We start from the raw sequence: 23,251 nt of genomic DNA, 5'->3' as shown, positions 1-23,251 counted from the left end.
TTCCAGGAATGGAGTATTGCTTTTGGCTTACCATTTTTCTACATAGAGGCTGTTCTAGTGGCTTCTTCTTGGCTTTTCCCTCCATAATTGTCTTCACTCCACAGGTCAAGGAACCAGTGTGAGTTTTCTTTCAGCTGCTGAGTATGTCTATTCCAATTATGCATTCTGGAACTGGGAAATAGCCACAGGATGGGTTGCGGACCCAGTGGGCCCACTGTGAGAGGGACCTGAACTCCACTGATCATCTGGCAGTCATAAGTCTCTGACGGGTGGCCCACAGTGATGTTTTGGGTCTCCTGGAATTAATGTCAGTTCAGAACCAGCATCTAGTACTGACACTGATTATTTCCCTTTCCTCAGTGCATAGTTACTCTGGTAAACACTGTAAATCCCTTTGAGAAAGGCAAGGAGAAAGATGAACAATATACCTTTTTGGTAGTATGTTGAGGTCCTTCCTTCAGGGGACCCAGCATCCCCTTCATTCAAGGCCTTTGGGTCTGTAAACTGGCTCAGTTTTGGAACTTAATTGAAGAACTCTGACTCTCTGTATTTGTGATTCAGGTTAGAGTTTTCTTTACTTAGAACTTTTCTGCTTATAGAAATCTATTAGGAATTTAGTAGGATTTCTATATATTTTACTTCTAGGAACAACCTCATGCTCAACTCACCAATGCCATAGATGTGAGCAAGTCAGACTATTCCAATTGCTGCTTTAACTCTGCTGTTCATCATAGTAACCACACCCACCTTGCCTTTGGTAGTTGAGTGCTACTACCTGGCCCCTGCCAACCTAGATCCAATTATTCCTATTGCATTTCTATTTCCCAATTCAGTGGCTGCACTTCCCACTGCAAGGCAGGGCATATGGAGAAGAGCAGTCATGGAGCTCTTCAAGGATGCCAGTGCTCCCCTCCCAAGTTTATTCCTTTCAATATTGGTGAAAGGTGTGTCTTCTAGATCCTCTCAGGGAGGGTGAGCAGATCTTAAAGGACAAATCCACTCTAACATTCCAATCTCCCTAAGCCATTAAATGTCTTCTATGTTAAACCAAGGTAGATCCAGCATTTCCAAATCATTCACTGTAGGCCACCTTTTGGTCTACGTTTTAGCTAACTAACAGGAAGAGCCCTTTCTGACTCTCCAACCTGTAACATTAAATGTATAATGTCTGCTTAGCCTATATCAATAAATTTTGCCTGATCCAACTTTATGTTTTGTCTATCATTTTGCCATACTTTACCATTCTGGAGGCTGGGAAGTCCAAGATCTTGGTGCTAGTAGATTTGGTATCTGGTGATGGCCTACTTTCTGATTCACAGAAGATGTCTTTTCAGTGCTTCCTCCCCTGGTAGAAGGGGAGCTCTTGTGTCTTCAGCACTTTATAATGGTGTTAATCCCACATATGAGGACTCCACCATTATGATTAAATTACCTCCCAAAAGTTGCACCTCCTAATAACATCACATTGGGATTGGGTTTCAAAATACGAATTTTGGGAGATGCAAACATTGAATCCATGACAGACATTTACATATGAAAATACAACATATCTGAGTGAAAACAGATATTCTTAAAAATTGTATTATGTAAATTGCTATCAAGTATTTATAAAGTGGCATTTTGCTTTATATTTTATTTTTGATGATGATGTGTTAACAAGGAAAGCATTGGGTGAGGTAGCATAAGAGAGCAGATGGTACTCACTTGAAATTTAGAATTTGATGTCATGTGTCCTTTAGACAGTTTTATCAGAATGTCTTGTGATTAAGTGAAACCAAATGTTAATGGATACAGAGAGGTCTTTGGGATTTCAGTCTAGATTATGTGCATTGATATCCTATTTTATATAGGTCAAACAATGTGCTTTATTCTCACATATTTTCATTTAAAATGTACATCTCAGTATATTAGAGTGAAGATCAGTAGAATAGTGGTTACTATTCATAATGTGTGTCTGGTTCATTAGGCCAGAAATGCCAGCTATGTTTCAGAATAACAGCTTTCTTTTACCATTGATTAACTTGGCTCTATGTATGCTTGAAACATAATTTCATTTTTTGTACTTGTTTAGTATCAATAAATGACTATAATTTTCCTTTTTTTTGTTATACTTTATGTTCTAGGGTACATGTGCACAACATGCAGATTTGTTACATATGTATGCAAGTGTCATGTTGGTGTGCTGCATCCATTAACTCATCATTTACATTAGGTATATCTCCTAATGCTATCCCTCCCGCCCCACCCCAAAACAGGCCCCGGTGTGTGATGTTCCCCTTCCTGTGTCCATGTGTTCTTATTGTTCAGTTCCCACCTATGAGTGAGAACATGCGGTATTTGGTTTTCTATCCTTATGATAGTGTCCTGAGAATGATGGTTTCCAGCTGCATCCATGTCCCTACATAGGACACGAACTCATCCTTTTTATGGCTGCATAGTATTCCATGGTGTATGTGTGCCACATTTTCTTAATCCAGTCTATCATTGATGGACTTTTGGGTTGGTTCCAAGTCTTTGCTATTGTGAATAGTGCCGCAATAAACATACAAGTGCATGTGTCTTTATAGTAGAATGGTTTATAATCCTTTGGGTATGTACCCAGTAATGGGATGGCTGGGTCAAATGGTATTTTTAGTTCTAGATCCTTGAGAAATCGCCACACTGTCTCCCACAATGGTTGAACTAGTTTACAGTCCCACCAACCGTGTAAAAGTGTTCCTATTTCTCCACATTCTCTCCAGCACCTGTTGTTTCCTGACTTTTTAATGATCGCCATTCTAACTGGTGTGAGATGGTATCTCATTGTGGGTTTGATTTGCATTTCTGTGATGACTAGTGATGATGAGCATTTTTCCATGTATCTGTTGGCTGCATGAATATCTTCTTTTGAGAAGTGTCTGTTCATATCCTTTGCCCACTTTTTGATGGGGTTGTTTTTTTCTTGTAAATTTGTTTAAGTTCTTTGTAGGTTCTGGATATTAGCCCTTTGTCAGATGAGTAGATTGCAAATATTTTCTCCCATTCTGTAGGTTGCCTGTTCACTCTGATGGTAGTTTCTTTTGCTGTGTAGAAGCTCTTTAGTTTAATTAGATCCCATTTATCAATTTTGACTTTTGTTGCCATTGCTTTTGGTGTTTTAGACATGAAGTCCTTGCCTATGCCTATGTCCTGAATGGTATTGCCTAGGTTTTCTAGGGTTTTTATGGTATTAGGTCTAACATTTAAGTCTCTAATCCATCGTGAATTAAGTTTTGTATAAGGTGTAAGGAAGGGATCCAGTTTCAGCTTTCTACTTATGGCTAGCCAGTTTTCCCAGCACCATTTATTAAATAGGGAATCCTTTCCCCATTTCTTTTTTTTTGTCAGGTTTGTCAAAGATCAGATGGTTGTAAATGTATGGTATTATTTCTGAGGACTCTGTTCTGTTCCATTGGTCTATATCTCTGTTTTGGTACCAGCACCATGCTGTTTTGGTTACTGTAGCCTTGTATTATAGTTTGAAGTCAGGTAGCATAATGCCTCCAGCTTTGTTCTTTTGGCTTAGGATTGTCTTGGCAATGCGGGCTCTTTTTTGGTTCCGTATGAACTTTAAAGTAGTTTTTTCCAATTATATGACGAAAGCCATTGGTAGCTTAATGGGGATGGCATTGAATCTATAAATTACTTTGGGCAGTATGGTCATTTTCAGGATATTGATTCTTCCTGTCCATGAGCATGGAATGTTCTTCCATTTGTTTGTATCCTCTTTTATTTCACTGAGCAGTGGTTTGTAGTTCTCCTTGAAGTGGTCCTTCACATCCCTTGTAAGTTGGATTCCTAGGTATTTTATTCTTTTTGAAGCAATTATGAATGGGAGTTCACTCATGATTTGGCTCTCTGTTTGTCTGTTATTGGTGTATAGGAATGCTTGTGATTTTTGCACATTGATTTTGTATCCTGAGACTTTGCTGAAGTTGCTTATGAGCCTAAGGAGGTTTTGGACTGAGACGATGGGGTTTTCTAAATATGCAATCATGTCATCTGCAAACAGGGACAATTTGACTTCCTCTTTTCCTAAATGAATACCCTTGATTTCTTTCTCTTGCCTGATTGCCCTGGCCAGAACTTCCAACACTATGTTGAATAGGAGTGGTGAGAGAGTGCATCCCTGTCTTGTGTCAGTTTTCAATGGGAATGCTTCCAGTTTTTGCCCATTCAGTGTGATATTGACTGTGGGTTGTCATAAATAGCTCTTATTGAGATATGTTCCATCAATACCGAATTTATTGTGAGTTTTTATTATGAAGGGCTGTTGAATTTTGTCAAAGGCCTTTTCTGCATCTATTGGGATAATCGTGTGGTTTTTGTCTTTGGTTCTGTTTATATGCTGGATTACGTTCATTGATTTGTGTATATTGAACCAGCCTTGCATCCCAGGGATGAATCCCACTTGATCATGGTGGATAAGCTTTTTGATGTGCTGCTGGATTCGGTTTGCCAGCATTTTATTGACGATTTTTGCATTGATGTTCATCAGAATATTGGTCTATAATTCTCTTTTTTGTGTGTGTGTCTCTGCCAGGCTTTGGTATCAGGATGATGTTGGCTTCATAAAATGAGTTAGGGAGGATTCCCTCTTTTTCTATTGATTGGAATAGTTTCAGAAGGAATGGTACCAGCTCCTCTTTGTACCTCTGGTGGAATTCGGCTGTGAATCCATCTGGTCCTGGACATTTATTTTGGTTGGTAGGCTATTAATTATTGCCTCAATTTCAGAGCCTGTTATTGGTCTATTCAGGGATTCAGCTTCTTCCTGGTTTAGTCTTGAGAGATTGTATGTGTCCAGGAATTTATCCATGTCTTCTTGGTTTTCTAGTTTATTTGCGTAGAGGTGTTTATAAGTATTTTCTGATGGTAGTTTGTATTTCTGTGGGGTCGGTGGTGATATCCCCTTTATCATTTTTTATTGCATCTATTTGATTCTTCTCTCTTTTCTTCTTTATTAGTCTTGCTAGTAGTCTATCAGTTTTGTTGCTCTTTTCAAAAAACCAGCTCCTGGATTCATTGATTTTTTTGAAGGGTTTTTTTATGTCTCTCTCTCCTTCAGTTCCACTCTGATCTTAGTTTTTTCTTAATGAAGAGCAGTAGAGTTATTTGGATGGAGACTCTGTTACCATTGTTATTCTAAAGATTCACATAAAACTATTATTCTTTTTCTTATTCTAACATGTTAGCCATTCTCGTGTCATTTTTATAGGTTATTTATCTGATAATTCATGTAAATTTAATTATTTTAATTAGCTATCGAATGTTTAGAACTATACTGTAATGATTATATAGGATAATGCTAATATTTATATACTGTATGAAAGCAAAAAATTATGAATCAGAAAAAATAACAATAAGAAAGTTTGTTTCTAATGAAATTGGAGTGGTTGAAAAAGTCATAAAGTGATTTGAAATTTACAAAAATGTATCTTCTGTAATGTTTTAGGATGAATAAAGATAAAAATTTTATCTGGGTACTTTTTATCTGTTAGTTTACAGTAAATGTAATATGCTCTAATAGAAATTAACACCTTTGGAATGGAGGTGATGGCAATGTATTTTATGAAGGAAGTGGCTTATAAATAAATACTTGGTGAATGACATTTAAAGTCTGTAAGTGGTTAAAAATTGCTTCAGTAAGTTTTATCTATGGGATAGGTATAACTTAATTTTAATTCTGAACTTTACTGAGTGAAAACAAATATTTAGCTCCCTTACATGAGAAGGCCTCAGGTGTTTATAACTATAGTCAAAACAAAACAAAAAGATTGAGGTGGGCGCTCAGTGTTTAGCATTAAATACTTTGTATTTTTTTTTCTTATAAAAATTTTAATATCTAATTTTCATGAGGTAGGTGTTATTATAGGTATTGATAATATGTCAATTATCTGAACCTGGGTATATGTGAGGAACCACCATCAAAGTTTGTATATTGTCTTATTTTTTTTCTTACTTCGAAATTAACTTTTAATTTCTCAATGCCAGGATTAGTTGAAATATGATTATATTATGGAGATTTGGAAATAAAATAAAACTTTTGCAGATTCTTTGAAGACCAATGAAGGAAATGTGACAGATATATACAGAAGAAATCTCAATTAACCAAAACCATTTAGTGTCTGTGGAAGTAAAATTAGTTTGAGTTATTGTGACAGTCATTTATCTTTTTATATTGTATTGGATTTTGATAAAGCATCTCTTTACCTTTTACTACTTTTAATTTCTGCCTCATTCCCAAGGGTCTGCGTGATACTTTTATTAAGATGAGAACCATTTCATGTCATCATTAATGGAAATGACTTTGTGCATGATTTTATTTTTTGAATTGGAAGACTGTTTTCGAATTCACTGGAAAAAGTTTTCATTAGATGGTGCCTGTTTCAAATTATGTAATTTACACACTTTATTTTTTAATAAACATTCATTCCAATTCCAAGAACAGTAATTTAACTTGTTAAAAGAAAAACTTAAGACAAAATAAATTTAGCAGAGCTTATTTGATCAAAGACTGATTCATGAATTAAACAGCACTTTGAAAGAAGAGCTTCAGACACCTCCAGCTATCAATGTGGGCAGGAAGTATTTTTAGACAGAAAAAGGAAGTGACATTTAGGAACATCTTGATTGGCTACAGCTCACCATTTGCCCTGTTTGGGCATGGTGAGATGAGGCATTTGCCTTGTATGGAAATAGTCTAATCAGTTGGCAGCATGTGTTTGGCTGAAGCTCAGCTGCTGTGATTAGCTGAGACTAAGCTATCTGTTATAAGAATACACTCATAAATTAGGTTGCAGTTTGTTTACATACTAAATCAGGCCAAATTTAATTCAATCTCCCCTTTTGGTCAACTGTCATTTTTGAGAAATTGACCACAAACCTTAGGCACTAATACTACTTTCTGTCACCATCATAATGGACTTGTTTGGTCTGAATATGGAATTCACAATTACCAATGTCAAGTCAGTTGGATGATTTTTTTATATTATCTTTGTGTTTTTATTATTTTAACTATAGTGAGACCATCTGATGTATAACAGATGGCTGCATATGAACATTTAAGACTTGAGAGGGCCCAGGCGCGGTAGCTCACGCCTGTAATCCCAGCACTTTGGGAGGCCGAGGTGGGCGGGTCACAAGGTCAGGAGATTGAGACTGTCTTGGCTAACATGGTGAAACCCCATCTCTACTAAAATTACAAAAAATTAGCCGGGCGTGGTGGTGGGCGCCTGTAGTCCCAGCTGCTTGGGAGGCTGAGGGAGGAGAATGGTGTGAACCTGGGAGGTGGAGCTTGTAGTGAGCTGAGATCACGTCACTTCACTTGAGCCTGGGCAACAGTGCGAGTCTCTGTCTCAAAAAAAAAAAAAAAAGGCATCGAGAGGATATGGCATACTAAGGAGACTATTTATAATGACTATCAGGAGGGTAATATTAAGAGACTGAAGTATACTTCTTAGTAGGTGCTCCCATGAATCAAACTGGTCAAAATCAAATATATCAACAACAAGCCAGAAGAGGAATCTACGTGTTTTAATCAATCATCTTGTTTGTTGATTTCTTAAAACTGACTTTCTATCATGTCAGACATAATTTTCCAAGGGCAATAGGAGGTGTTATCTGTTGCACACACTCTTCCCTCATCAGTCAACGGATAGGCCAAAGCAATCATGTTATCTAAAACAACTGTAGCAGGAGAATTTAAAGATGTTTGACGGGCAACTGTAGCCCATTTCTGCTATAGTAGCTAATGTTTGAGACAGATTTCTAATCGTAGTCTCGTTACATTTATGCCAAGCCAGGGAAGGAGCATTCTACCAAAAGATGCCCATTTATGGATACTTAGACTTGCTGGCAAACTCCTCTTTATTCTTTAGTGTAAATTAAGAGGTGTGGACCAATGTTCAATTTCCAGTTGGCTATTGGAAATAGTCATGACAATTCTAACAGTATTACTGTTAAAATCCCTAATCGACATTTTCCACTTATTGAGACATGGAGTTGCTCATATATATGGTTGGTTGTTAAATCCTATACAGATAAAAATATACTCTGGAGAGGCATGACAGATGGTTCCTTGCCGTGTGTGTTAGGGGCTACAGTAGAGAAGCACTAGTAATATTTCTCCAAGGCTCCATTATGAAATCATTGCATGGTTGAAGGATCTTGACAATTAAAGGGATTAGGGTGATAAATTTCTTGACAAACTGTTGAATTATCTTTCTTTTGGTTATCCTATTCAATTTCTGGCATAATGTAACTGCAAATCCCTCATTATAGGTTTTGACTACTCTTAGATTTAAACAAAGAACCTAATGTATGAATCTAAAAGCCTAACCCTATACAAAGGACCAGATATTGCTCTTAGAACATCAGAGAAATTTGTTAGAAGGTGAAGCAGAGAATCTCTAAGATCATTTAAGGATTTAGGTTCAACATAACATATCCAACATTCAGTTACTTTCCCTGCAAAAGCTATTGATTATGAAATCATAATAAGCATGTTATCTTCCTGGGTATACATAAAAAATAAAAACAGAGAAAAGAGGAAAAGAACCATAGTTTCATGGTGACTAAGGAAAGAAGTCTTGATCTGTCATCTTGGGAAAGCTGTTCATGTCTGGGATGTCATTTGTTTCTGAGGAGAAATGTCCCTGGTCAATTTTGCCTTGAAGTTTCCAGTGGGTGTACTGGCCCGAGGCTGGACGGGTCCTCTTAAATTGAGAAATGTGGATCCAAGGCTCAGGCTCAAGGCCCTGAAGTTTTGCTGCAGAGAAGAACTTAGTGTAGTCCCTTGCAGCTGAGTTCAAGGGCAGTCTTCCTCTGGTGTCTCTTTTGAAAAGAGCCAATCTCCAGGGTGTAGACCATGAAAGGTCTGGTTGTCATCAGTTCGTGGGGGCTTCTTCTATCTGGTGAAAATATACTTTGGCAAAATACATTAAAGCCTTGCAATATCAAGTCATGTCAGAGTTTGTAAAAGCAAGAGATACATAAGTTCTATTATTAGGAGCATAGGCCTTCCAGTAACCATTTTATAAGGGATCAATCTATGTTTTCCAGTGGGAGTGAATATGATTGCCATTTTAATTTGTAATAACTTTGAACAAGGCAGTGTAGTTAGCTTTGCCTATTGCCATTGTGTTTATAATACCTTATTTGACTATTTTGCAGTTTGTCCATTGAAACATATGCCTCTATTGCTATGATTGGCCGAGACTCAACTATCTGTTACAAGAATATGCTTGTAAGTTAGAGTGCAGTTTGTTTACATCCTAAATTAGGTTGTAGTTCACCACTTATAGAGGCAGCTTTAGGCCAAATTTAATCTAATTTAATAAACTAATGAAATAAATAAGAGAGAGCCTGATTCAGTTGAATTGTATTTGGAGTTAGAAATGTTTAAAGTTCACTAGAGGATTTAAATATACACTGAAGTTTAAGAATCATTGCTGTACAAAGGTGAAAAATAACATGCTTTTTGAATTTTCTAGTCTGTCAAGAACTACACCAAATGTCATGTGAGAAATGAGCAGATTTGTAACAAACTTACCAGCTGTAAAAGCTGTTCACTAAACTTGAATTGCCAGTGGGATCAGAGACAGCAAGAATGCCAGGCTTTACCAGGTAAAGATTTCAAAATTTAGTGAATGAGTTTATGGTATACAGATAAATACTGACATAGAAAAGTACATTTCGTAAGGACACTACATTTTCTAAAATTAAAGTCATAACAAATATCAACCTATAACATTGTAGTACTAATAGCACTGTTTCTACAAGAAAAGTTTTTTGATTGCATATTTGCTTCCAATTATTTTAAGGTGTTCATATGTTTACTATACTGTTGAATTGATTAGATACCTTTTCATTGAAAAAAATCTTAAAAATGTAGATAATAATAAGCACTCAGACTTGATATTCAGATTTAACAAATATTAACATTTTGTCATATTTTATTTAAGTGCCCTTTATTTTCCAAACTCAGTGCATATTTTCATTATATATTATAACATTTATAAAAAATATTTTAAGGAAATAATAATATAGCACATATTTATTATATATTATATATTTTCCTTCTCTGTATCCCAGGGTTTTAAAAATATTATATATAATATGTTAAAAATAAATACATAAATATATTACTTATATGATATGTAACATAGTATATTTATTAAAATTATATATCTAGTAATTTTAATGATATAAATATATAATTTATATGTTTAATAAATTTAAACCATACATTTATATGTTCATTATATTTTATAACATATAATACAATATAAATTGTTTTTATATAACATATCCTATATATAATATACTTTTATAATAAATAAATTTCTTATAATAAATACTATCTGCTTTTATGAGAATCCAAATTTTACAAACTACAGCAAAGCTCATTTTTAAAAGTAATTTCATGTTTTCACAGTTAACATTGCTAGTGGATGCTAAGTACTCTTCCTTTGAAATATAAAAGATAAAATGAGAAAATTGAAAGGTAATACAGGCATTTAACCAGTTCTGCTTCTTATACAGATAAACTGAGATCCATGCTGGTTAAGTGATATGCTCAAAATTACGTGGCTGGTAAATGACAGAGTTGTAGCTATTAACTAGGTGTTTTATTTGTGTTTAGTATTTTGCCTCTCTTAATCCCAGGGTTTTTTTTTTTTAAAGAAAAGTTTCTGAGCCTATGTAATTCTAAAACATATTGGAAAACTCCATCACAGAATTTGTCTAAAAGAAAATCTTTCTTACAAGTTCATGTAATAAAATCAAAATTATTTTGCCTTTAAAAATACCATTGAGGCCAGGTGTGGTGGCTCACACCTGTAACTCTGGCACTTTGGGAGGCCGAGGTGGGTGGATCACTTGAGGTTAGGAGTTCAAGACCAGCTTGGCCATCATGGTGAAACCCTGTCTCTACTAAAAATACAAAAATTAGCTGGATGTGGTGGTGGGCACCTGTAATTCCAGCTACTTGGGAGGCTGAGGGAGGAGAATCACTTGAACCCAGGAGGTGGAGGTTGCAGTGAGCAGAGATCACGCCACTGCACCCCAACCTGGGTGATAGAGTGAGACTCTGTCTCAAAAACAAGCAAACAAACACACCACTGAGGCATTGGAATGTCATTCATACTTTGAATTTTGTTTACATACTGGCCTTTAAAGCTTTTAAACAGTGTGATGTGCATGTGTGCTCATTTTGAGAAAGATAGTATTAATAATGCAATAGGCAGGATTTAAGAAGCAACAGTGAGATGATGCTAAGAAGTTGAAAGTGGTGTTGTTCTCTAAGAATTAAACTATAAAATGAAAATGTAGATCAATGAAAATATTTACAAAGTTTCCTTAAAATGACAAGGTTAGTCTTGGACCAAAACAAGATTTGAATGAAGGAATGTATATATTTAAAGGAATATTACTTTGATAAGAATGGAAATTAGTTGCCAGTGGAAGTTTGGAAAAATGACAGTAAAGTTACTTTTGGTAGTACTCATCTATTCATTCCCTGGGAAAAAAATGTTGCTTTGTTATAAAGGCTGCACTTGACCAGGCTGTCATTTTGGAGATACAATGAAATATATTATACACAAATTCCCTTTTCTTAATTCATATTTACTAAGCAGCCAACTGGCTATATATCGTTTGATTTCCATTCATCTTATCTCAAGGAAGTGAATGCTCTAAATAGAGGGCCCAGTCTGTAGAGCAGTTGTACAGTTCCATGACAATTGGTGTATTGCATTTTTTTACATTGATCTCATATGAGCTTGGCAATTTGAATTTATCTCACTAAACTCATTATAAATTAATTGCCTTCCTTTAAACCCCACTGCCAAGTTGATGCTCAATACTACAAAAGCCTGAAGTATAAAAATATTTGGTTTGGTAATATAATTTAGTTTAGCCACAAAGGCCCATGCATTTGTTTTTATTTGAATGATTTGTCAATTAACTATTTTTGTTCTCACTAAAAAATAAATGAGGAGACAGGCAATAATAATCTAAATTCTTCCTTGAGTCAGTAAGGTGAGAAAAAAACATAATTTAAGAAAACTTTTGCATTGTAAGGAGAACTTTTTTGGTATTTTGGATTTAAAATGACTGGAATAATTGAAACACATATAGCCTCAAACTGAAAACCAGGAAATGGTACACAGTCTTATTAAATGATAATTATAGTTTATTGAGGGATTACTATGTTCCAGCTGCTGTGAGTTATTCATGGTACCCAATTTAATCCTTAGAGCAGCAACCATGAACGAACAGGAGTCCCCAACGTGGTTTTGAGTGGGTCTATTTGGTGAAGACTAGTAGTACTGAGACATTATTTGCTTTTAAAATTCTCCATTTGTTATGGGTTTACCATGGAGTTTTATAAAGGCTATCTGATGTATGCTATTCCTATAAAATGAATGTAGAAGAAGGTATGAGAATATAGCTGTCAAATGCCAAATATTAAAGACATTTACAAAAACATAAAACAATAAAAATAAAATATGCTATAAGTTGTAATGTTCCCCTTCAACATTTTGTTCTGAAATATTTCAAATATTGAAAAACAGAAATAATTGTGGAGAGTACACCGAACGCCTACATTCTAGATTGTTCAATTAACATATTGCTCTCTTTGTGTTATCCCTGATCTCTCTGCCTCTCCATCCTCTATTCATTCATTAATCCTTCTTTATTTTTTGATGCTGAGGTCTAATTTGAATTGTCAGCTACTCTCCCTCAGGAAGAGAATTTGAGGATATATTTCCTTTGGGCCTATTTGTATACCATAGGGAGCAAGACATCTCAGCAGCTGAAGAGTGAATTTATAGTGGGGTTTAAAATTATTATTTTAAATAAGTACATGTATTTGTTAAAGTTACCATTTTTAATTTTAAAACCATTTTTCATTTTAAAATGCTCCAAATCAGTAGATATAGCATGCATAAAGAAAAGTTCTGTGGGACCCTCAATAATTTTTAAGACTTAAAGACCAAAAATTTGAAAACAGCTGCTTTAAAACAATTTTATAAGAGTTGCAGCAATATATCCAAGGTCCTTCACACAGGGCCAGAGGTGCGAATACATTTCATGTGATATAGAAACTAAAATGTAGTCTAACTTTATAGATCAGTATATTAATGAAACACTATTGTTAATTAGCACACGCTAAAGTTTAGCCTTATTAATGTATTTATTATATAAACTTGTGTTTTAGAAAACAGTGTTTCAAGTTCAATTTGGATTCTATAGATAAACCACTATTACTGAATAATATGTTTCATCTTTAGAAGTACATGAATAATTGTATAAAAATAAACATTAGTAAGGAAAGATCATAGCTCCTTTACTAATCATAAGTGAAATGAGACTTCTCTACCCATACTTATGAAAGAATCAGAGAACCCAACCTATATCACAACGATATACCTGAGCTATGGAAATTAGATTCAGAGGTCAATTAGCTTCACTTATAGGAGTAACTTTGAAACTGCTTTTGGTATAAGCTTGTTGTTCTTCTATTAAAGTAATCTTGTCTTACGTAAACTAGACCTTGGGACATAAATATAGTAGTGATTTTACTTATTGAAATACCATATGCCAATATACCAGACGTTACACAGAAAACCTAGCAGTCAACACATTTAACAGATGTCATAGAGCCATGATTTATCTCATATTTAAGATTTAAAGAAAAAATTGGGATGTTCTGCTTTCATTCTCTACCAAACTATTAGAAAAAATTTATTTGAAATATTATATGCAGATATTTAATATGTTTTATTTCAAAAATAATTTAAACAAATACAGAAGTATTCTGAAATGATTGAAAAATACATTTGCTTTTTGGTCATCTAAAACTGAGACATATTTTTTTTACTAGCTCATCTTTGTGGAGAAGGATGGAGTCATATTGGGGATGCTTGTCTTAGAATCAATGCCAGTAGAGAAAACTATGACAATGCAAAACTTTATTGCTATAATCTTAGTGGAAATCTTGCTTCATTAACAACCTCAAAAGAAGTAGAATTTGTTCTGGATGAAATACAGAAGTATACACAACAGGTAACGTTTCTGCTTTTTTACATTATGGAAATATGCTATGATAATCTCATAATTATTTGAAATGATTTTTTTTTGTTTTTAATACATTATTTTGCTAATTTTGGAAATAAAAGTAAAATTGATTTCTCAAGTGAATTGACAGAAGACTTATTTTGTATAAGTAATAAGGTAATAATGGTTTATAAATTATCACTTTTTGCAGAGCACACCACTGTATTACCTTACCAGAGTCATCTTATATGAATAAATACACTTAAAGAGTATGTATAATTTAAGAATTGTAACTCCACTTGGTATAGTGTGGCAGAAAGAATTTTTGCTTGAAAACTTTTCAGAGCAATTATAGTCGATCCTCTGTATCTATGAGTTCCTCATTCATGGAGTCAGCCAACTGCAAATGAAAAATATTTTTAAAAAGTATGGTTGTGTCTGTACTGAACATGCACAGACTTTTTTTTCTTGCCATTAGTCCCTAAACAATACAGCATAACAGCTATTCAATAGCATTTATGTTGTATTCAGTAATAATCTAGAGATGATTTAAAGTATATGGGAGGATATGGATAGGTTACTTGGAATACTATGCCATTTTATATCATGTAAGGGACGTGATATTTATGGATGTTAGAATTCACAAGGGACCTGGAACTAATCCTCCATGGATAGAGAGAGATGACTATGTTACCAATTACTTGCTATATAGAAACAAATAATGCTTGCTTGGTATAGCTTACTTTAAAGAAGCATTGTAGATAGCCTATCAAAATGGTGGAGAGCATAAAATCTGGACATACGCTTATTTCTACAACTTAGTAGCAAGTGTACTTCAAGATGGTAATTCAAGATGAGATATGGATGGGGACACAGCCAAACCATATAATCTCCCTTTCTGTAGGTTGTCTTTTCACCGTGTTGATTGTTTCCTTTGCTGTGCAGAAGCTTTTTATTTTTATATAATCCCATTTGTTTATTTTTGCTTTTGTTTCCTGTGCTTTTGAAGTCTTGTTCATAAAATCTTTTCATAAACCCATTCCTGGAGATTTTCCTATGGTTTCTTCTAGTAGTTTTATTGCTTTGGGCCTTAAATTTAGTTCTTTGATCCATTTTTCTTTTTTTTTTTTGGTATAGGGTAAGAGGTGGGGGTCTAGTTTAATTCTAATGCATATAGAGGTTCAGTTTTTCTAACACCATTTATTGAAGATATTGTCTTTTCCCCTATGCATGTTCTTGGTGTAATTGTCAAAAATCAGCTGGCTGCAGCTATGTGAATTATTTATGGCTTCTCTATTCTCTTCCATTGGTGTAAGTGTTTGTTTTTATACCAGTACCATGCTGTTTTGTTTACTACAACTTAGTAGTGTATTTTGAAGCCTGGTAGTTTGATAGCTCTAGCTTTGTTCATTTTGCTCAGGATTGCTTTGGCTATTAGGGCTCTTTTTTGTTCCATACAATTTTAGGATTGCTTTTCCTATTTCAGTGAACAATGTCATTGGTATTTTATAGGTAGTGCATTGAGTCTGTAGATTGCTTTGAGTAGCATGGTTGTTTTAACAATATTAAGTCTTCTGATCCATTTGCATGGAATGTTGTTCCATTTGTTTGGATCCTCTTCAATTTCTTTTTTTCTTTTCTTTTCTTTTCTTTTTTTTTTGAGATGGAGTCTCACTCTGTTGCCCAGGCTGGAGTGCAGTGGCGCCATCTCAGCTCACTGCAAGCTCCGCCTCCTGGGCTCACGCCATTCTCTTGCCTCAGCCTCCTGACTAGCTGGGACTACAGGTGCCCGCCACCACGTCCGGCTAATTTTTTGTTTGTGTGTTTTTAGTGGAGACGGGGTTTCACCATGTTAGCCAGGATGGTCTTGAACTCCTGACCTCGTGATCAGCCCGTCTCGGCCTCCCAAAGTGTTGGGATTACAGGCGTGAGCCACAGCGCCCGGCCTCAATTTCTTAAATTAGTGTTCTGTATTTTTTTTTTTTTTTTTTTGTAGAGGTCTTTTACCTCCTTGGTTAAATTAATTCTAAGTATTTTAATTTTTTATAGTATTGTAAATGGTGTTACCTTCTTGATTTATTTTCCACGTAGTTTGTTGTTTGTGTATAGAAGTGCTACTGATTTTTGTGTGTTGATTTTGTATCCTGAAACTTCGCTGAATTACTTTATCAGTAGTACTAAGGGTTTTCTGGTAGAGTTGAAGTGGTGTCATTCCTCTATGGAAATACCCTAAGCTGTTTGCCTCACACCAAGGAAATCAAGGATGGGGACACACAAGGAGTGAAATTAAGAGCAGAGGTTGCCAGGCATGGTGGCTCACGCCTGTAATCCCAGCACTTTGGGAGGCTGAGGCGGGTGGATCACCTGAGATCAGGAGTTTGAGACCAGCCTGACCAACAAGGTGAAACGCCATCTCTTAGCTGGGCCTGGTGGCGGGCGCCTGTAATGCCAGCCACTCCAGAGGCTGAGGCAGGAGAATTGCTTGAATCTGGGAGGCGGAGGTTACAGTGAGCCAAGGTCGCGCCACTGTACCCCAGCCTGGGGGACAAGAGTGAAACTGCAATCCCCCAGCCAAAAAAGAGCAGAGGTTTAATAGGTGAAGGAAAGAGAAAACCTTTCTCTCATACAGAGAGAGAGGGGCTCCGGAATGGGTCTTCTGGTTCTGTGGTGAAATGCATGGGGTTTTATAGACAAGCTTAAGGAGGTGGTGTCTGATTTACATAGAGCCCAAAAGATTGATCTGACCAGATGTGCCATTTACATAGTGAGTGAAGAAGCTGGCTGCCCTACCCTAATCTTTTATTATGCAGATGGGTTCTCTACTGCGCCAGTGCCATGTTGCCTGTTCCTTTACTGTACACATGGTTGACAAAGAAAAGGGAAGATGGAGTCTCCATGATGAACATGCCTGGCCCCCAGGTAGCCTTTACAAACTATTGGCACAGCTGCCGGCATTCACCCGTGTAAGCGTCCAGCTTTCTTATCTGTGTCTGCAGCTCAATTTCACAGGCTGCTCTTTGTTAGAAAAATAATGATTTTGGAGCTGCTTTTTGTTAAAAGGGAAGGCTTGCTGAGGAGTCTCTTACTCTCACTATCTGCCTAAATAATTTCTTTCTGGCTCTTGTATAAGAGTCTTAAAGTTTTTCTCTGTATAAGATCATGCCATCTATAAACAGGGACACTTTGACATCTTCTGTTTCAATTTGAATGTCTTCTATTTCTTCTGTTGCCTAACTGCCCTGGCCATGAACTTACAGTGCTATGTTAAATAATTGTGGTGAGAATGGGCATCCTTGTCTTGTTCCAATTCTTAGAAGAAAGGCTTTTAGCTTTTCCTGTTCAGTATGATGTTAGCTGTGGGTTTGTCATATATGGCCTTTATTATTTTCAGGTACATTCCTTCCTAAATAAAGGTATTTATTTATTTATTTCCTTCCTAAATTAGGTAATTCCTATGTAAATACCTAATTTAAGTTTTTATCTTGATGAGATGTTGAATTCTGTTGATTGCTTTTGCTGCATCTATTGAGATGATCGTATGATTTTTGTCCTTCTATTGATGTGATATTTGATGTTCATTAATTTGTGTAGGTTGAATCATCCTTGTAGCCCTTGGATAAATTCTTCTGGGTCGTGGTGTGTATTGTTCTGATGTTGTTGGATTCGTTTTGCTATTTTGCTAATATTTTGTTGAGCATTGTTGCATATGTTCATTAGAGATTTTGGCCTCTAGGTTTTTTTTTTAATGTCCTTGTCTGGTTTTGGTGTCAGTGTTATGCTGACCTCATAGAATGAGTTAAGAAAATCCCCTCTCCTTCAGTTCTTTGAAATAATTTGAGAAGAATTGGTTTTAATTGTTTTTGAAAGGTTTGGTAGAATTCAGCAGTGACGCCATCTGGTCCTGGACTTTTCTTTATTGTGAGACTTTTCATCACTCATTCAAAATCATGAATTTTGTTGGTATTTTCAATTTTTCTGTTTCTTTTTGGTTCAGTTTCTAAGTTGCATGTGTCCAGAAATTTATTCATTTCCTGTGAGTTTTCAATTTCTTGAAATATAGTTGTTCATAGTGGTCTCTAATGACCCTTTATGTTTCTGTGTTATTTTAATGTCTCCTTTTTCACTTCTGGTTTTATTTATTTGGGTCTTCTCTCTTTCTTTATTATTTAGTCTAGCAAATGGTTTATCAGTTTTCTTTATTTTTTGAACAAGACCGACATTTTCTGTCATTGATCTTCTGTGTTATTTTAGTCCTGATTTCATTTCAATAAAGATCGTGATTGCCGTGATCTTTATTTTTTTCCTTCTTCTAATTTTGGATTTGGTTTTTTTCTTACTTTGCTAATTCTTTGTGATGCAACATTAGGGTGTTTATTTGAAATTGCTCTTTTTTTGATGTATATATTTATTACTATAAACTTCCTTCTTAGTAAGGCTTTTGCTATATTCTATAGGCTTTGGTATGTTGTGTTTCTATTTTCAGCTGTCTCAAGTAATTTTTAAATTTCATTCTTAATTTCTTTCTTCACCCAGTGTTAATTGAGGGCTATATTGTTTAATTTTCATTTATTCATATTGTTTTGAGTGTTCCTCTTTTTATTAAAGTCTATTTTTATTCCATTGGGGTCATGTAAGATACTTGGTATGATTTTGATTTTTAAAAATTTGTTGATATTTGTTTTGTGTTCTACCATATGTGGTCATTCCTGGAGAATGTTCCACGTGCTGATGAAAAGTATGTGTATTCTGCAGTACAATGTTCTGTAAATGTCTGTTAGGTCCATTTGGTTTATGCTGCAGTTTAAATCTGATGTTTCTTTGTTGATTTTCTATCTAGATCATCTGTCCAGTACTGAGAGCATGGTGTTGAAGTATCCAAGTATTATTGTTTTGGGGCATATTTCTCTTTTTATATCTAATAGTATTTTCCTTACATATCTAAGTGCTCCAGCGTTGGGTGCATGTATATTTACAATTTATTGTCTCTTACTGAATTAATCCCTTTCTTATTGTATAATATGCTTCTTTATCTCTTTTACAGCTTTTGACTTAAAGTCTGCTTTGTCTGATATAAGTGTAGCTACTCCTGCTTACTTTTGCTTTCTGTTTGCATGGAATGTCTTTTTTCATCCCTTCACTTTTAGTTTATGTGTGTCTTTACAGGTGAGATAAGTTTCTTGTAGGCAGCATATTGTTAGTTATTTTTTAAAAAAATACCTTCAGACAGTCTATATCTTTTACGTAAAGGAATTTATTAACTTTCAAGGTTATTATTGGAAGGTGAAAAATATTCCTGTCGATTCGTTGGTTGTTTTCTGATTTTCGTACATCTTTTCTTCCTTTGTATATCCTTTCTATTCTTTGTTCCTTTCTTCCTCTCTTATTGTTTATTTTTGTATTTACATGGCTTTCTGTAGTGATACAGTTTTATTTCTTTTCTCTTTCTCCTTAGTGTATTTGCTCTACCAGTGAGTTTTATGATTTTGTATGTGTTCATGATGGTGGTTATCATCATTTCGGTTCTAGATGTTAGGCTCCTTTGAGCATTTATTGTAAGGCTAGTCTATTGGTGATGAATTTCATTAGATTTTGTCTGTGAAAGATATTATTTCTCCTTAATTTCTGAAGGATAGCTTTGCTGGGTATAATATTTGTGGTTGACAGTTTTATTTTTCTTCTCAATAGTTTGAATATATCTTTCCATTCCTCTTGGCCTTTATGGTTTCTGCTAAGAAATTTACTATTGCTGTAGTGGGGATTTTCCTGTATCTGACTTTATGCTTTTCTCTTGCTGCTTTTAGAATTCTTTCTTTGTGTTTGATTTTTGATGATTTGAGGATTGTGTACATTGGAGAGGACCTGTATAGCCTGAATCTATTTGTTGTTCTTTAAGCTTCCTCCACCTGGATGTCCATTTCTTTCTGAAGACTTGGGAAGTTTTCAAGTGATTTATTAAATATTTCTAGACACCTGTTTCCTTCTGTTCTCTTTTTGTAGTGCCTATAATACAAATAGGTTTTCACTAAATGGTTTCTTATAAATGTAGGCCTTCTTCACTCCATATTCTATTTTATTTTTGTTGCCTGTGTTATTTGCTTTTAAGTCCAGTAATTCTTCTAGCTGGGCATGGTGGTGTGAACCTGTAGTCCCAGCTACTTGGGACGCTGAGGTAGGAGGACCGCTTGTAAGCCCAGGAGATCGAGGCTAGCCTAGGCAACATAGCAAGAACCCATCTCTATTAATTAAAAATAAGAAAGAGTAATTATTTTTTTCTGCTTAGTCAAGTCTGTGGTTGAAGCTCTCTGTTGCATTTTAAAAATTTTATTCATTGAATTCTTCAGATCTAGGATTTATTTTGTTCTTTTTTTCCTGATATCTCTGTTGTTGAATTTTTCATTCAAATTATGAATTGTTTTCCTTATTTTGTTGAATTGTCTATCTGTATTCTCCTATATCTCACTGAAGTTCCTTCAGATTATTTTGAATTTTCTTTCTGATATTTCATATGTTTACTTATGTTGGGTTCTATTACTGGAGAAATATTGTTTTCCTTTGGAGATACCTTTTTTTTGCTTTTTCTTGTTTGATATATTCCTACATTTTATGTAGGAATTCCTACATAAAATTCTTCCAATTTTATGGAGTAGGTTTTGTATGGAAAGAGTTATTAGTATGAATGTGTCTTGGCGTATTAGTTCAATGGGGTGTATTGGTATTGGTTCTAGGTAGATGCAGTAGTGTAGTCTCCATGTAGTTTCTTTAGCCCTAGTCCACACTAGTGACATACTAGTGACATTTTCAAGTGTCTTAGTAGCCTTAGCAAAGACAGTTTGTAGCAGTGGTGGTGTGGCTCTGTTGGAGAGTGTGCTCACCTTGCTGTTTCTCAGGTCATGGGCATGTGAGTACCCACAGTGGGTAGGGCAACTTGCATTCTGGCTTGCTGGGGTTGAGGCCACAGGACTCTCGCTCTGGGAGCATAGGCATGTAGTCACTTGGCTGACCTGGGGGCTGGCCTGCCAGGAACAACCTATGAGATTGTTTTTCAAGCTTAAGATATGAGTGTATAGCTGCTCGGTTGGCCTGGAAACATGTTTTCTAGGGATGGCCTTTGGGCCTGTTTTTCAGGCCCAGGAGACAGGTTCAAGGCTCCTTGGCTGTCCTGGGGGCTTGCTTGCCAGGAACAACCCACAGGGCTATTTCTTAATCCCGGGATGTAGGTGCATTGCTGCTCGGCTGGCTTGGGGGAATATCTGCTGGGAATGCCTCATGGGGGTGTCTCAGGCCCAGGATATGCTTATATGGCTTCCTGGCTAGCCTGTGGGTGTGGCTGCCAGGGGTGGCCTGTAGGGCTGTTTCTCAGGTGCTGGATGTGGACTTCTGGCTGCTTGTATTGCATGGAGGCATGCCCAACAGTGGCAGCCTGTGGAACTGTTTCTAGGCCCTGATTGCCAGTGTAGGGCTGTTAGGCAGGCCAAGGGCCTGCCTGGAGAGATTGCAGTGTGGCTGTTTCTCAGGCCCTGAGTGCAGGCATGTAGCCGCTCCTGTAGCCTAGGGGCATACTAGCTGCACAGAGGCTCAAGGGCCTCTCCTGCTTGGGGGAGGGCATGCAATGGTTTGGCTGGCTCCGCTGGCTCAAGGACCGCATTGTCCTGTGTGGGACTGCCAGACCATTCCTTTGGCTCAAAAGTGCAGTGTTGGGGATTGATTTCCCTGCTGTGTAGGACCAGAGTCACAGCCAATCCTGGACCTAGGCTTCATTCAGCTGGGGTTGTGGCATTCAGCCACCTGTATGGGCTTGGTGGAATGAAAATGAACTGCAGTACTGGAGAGGTGCAGAGGCTACTGGACACTTGAGCAAGGTACACTCCAGAGGTGGCTCTGGTCTCAAGATGGCACCATGCTGCGGCATCTTGGCTCACAGGGCTTGAGCAGGGAATGAGAAGTGCACACCTTGTATTCTTAATTGAGGGCAGTGCAGCTGAGGGAATTCCTGGCAGCTCTCTAAACTGGGCTCAGAGCTTGTAAGGACTGTGGGATTCTTCTGTAGTAAGGATTGTAGGTGTTTGTGGTAGCAATGGGGGCTAGTGGGGATCATCTGCTTACCTATTCCCTATAACAGGAAGTCACTGCTGATCCTGAACAAATCCAATCCAGGTGGAGAAGACAGGACAAAGGCTGGGTGCCTCCACACTGCCTTTCTGGACTTGCATTCACTGCAGGTGAATCTCTACTCCCCCACTGCACTCCAGCACTCTCCCTTCGACACTCCAGTCAAAGCGTAGCTCTTTATTCATTGTCTCAATCCTCTCCTGTGGCAGGGATGAGCACCAGGTGTCTCTAGTCAGACAAGATGCTGACATCACTCCTGAAATTTTTGTATGGACACTCAATCCACTGTTACTGCCAACCCTAATTTTTGTGATGAAATGTATTAATATTAGCATGTATATTTCTCATGAGTATCAGTAATGGATAATCTAATTTCTATCCCCAGTTTCTGTCTGTACAGCCAAAGCCCTCTTCCCCATGAATAAAACTGATGAATTAGTTTTATCCTTTGACTTTTATAAATATTCAAATATTTTGAAGTAGATATTGCAATACGGTACTTCTTGGCCTTATACAATTTTTTTTTTTGTCTGGCATTAATAGGGTAAAGAAAAACTATACTAATCATATTAGTTGATTCAGAAAACTACTTCTCTGTGAACTGTAACTATTTTTCTGTGAAGGATAGACCAGTAGTTATTCATTTAGTGTACATTTATTGAGCACTTTCAGTGTACTTGGCAATCTACTGCTTTCTGAGATTACAAAGATCAAAAGACAATTGCTGTTCTCAAAGAGCTTAGTGGAGAGAGAAACAAACACAGTTATACTGAAATGTGATAATTGCAATGACAGATGCACATAGGGTGATATATGAAGATAAAGGGTAGGCATCTAACCAGTAATGTGGACCTAAGAATAATTTCCTAGAGGAGTGCCCTAGCTATGTCTTACAGGATTCAGAGTTGGCCAGCACATGAAAATATTGGTAAAGAGTCCAGAGAAATGCCTATGTCTTTTCTCTCAACTTGTCTTGAGAGCTGCCGGCTTCATGGCTAGAGGATAAGATATATGAGGTAGCATGTAGGAGAGACCTATCAGTTTTATAATATTTTTGAAG

The 23,251-nt window shown here is 36.3% G+C and overlaps 1 protein-coding gene across 6 annotated transcripts in view; it reads left to right on the top strand.

Moving 5' to 3' along the window:
- The window catches only part of ATRNL1 (attractin like 1), an 832,634-nt gene that overhangs the window by 164,275 nt on the left and 645,108 nt on the right, over positions 1–23,251 (top strand). For all 6 annotated transcript variants that reach the window (XM_017944361.3, XM_017944358.3, XM_017944357.3 and 3 more), the window contains exons 14-15: positions 9,513–9,645; positions 13,910–14,091. In XM_017944361.3, the coding sequence (XP_017799850.1) occupies positions 9,513–9,645; positions 13,910–14,091 (315 nt within the window). The remainder of the gene's footprint in view (positions 1–9,512; positions 9,646–13,909; positions 14,092–23,251) is intronic.

Source organism: Papio anubis, chromosome 11, assembly GCF_008728515.1.
Source record: "Papio anubis isolate 15944 chromosome 11, Panubis1.0, whole genome shotgun sequence".
NCBI classification, from domain to species: domain Eukaryota; kingdom Metazoa; phylum Chordata; class Mammalia; order Primates; family Cercopithecidae; genus Papio; species Papio anubis.
The sequence above is the reverse complement of the archived record's forward strand: the minus strand, read 5'-3'. Positions and strand labels throughout refer to the sequence as shown.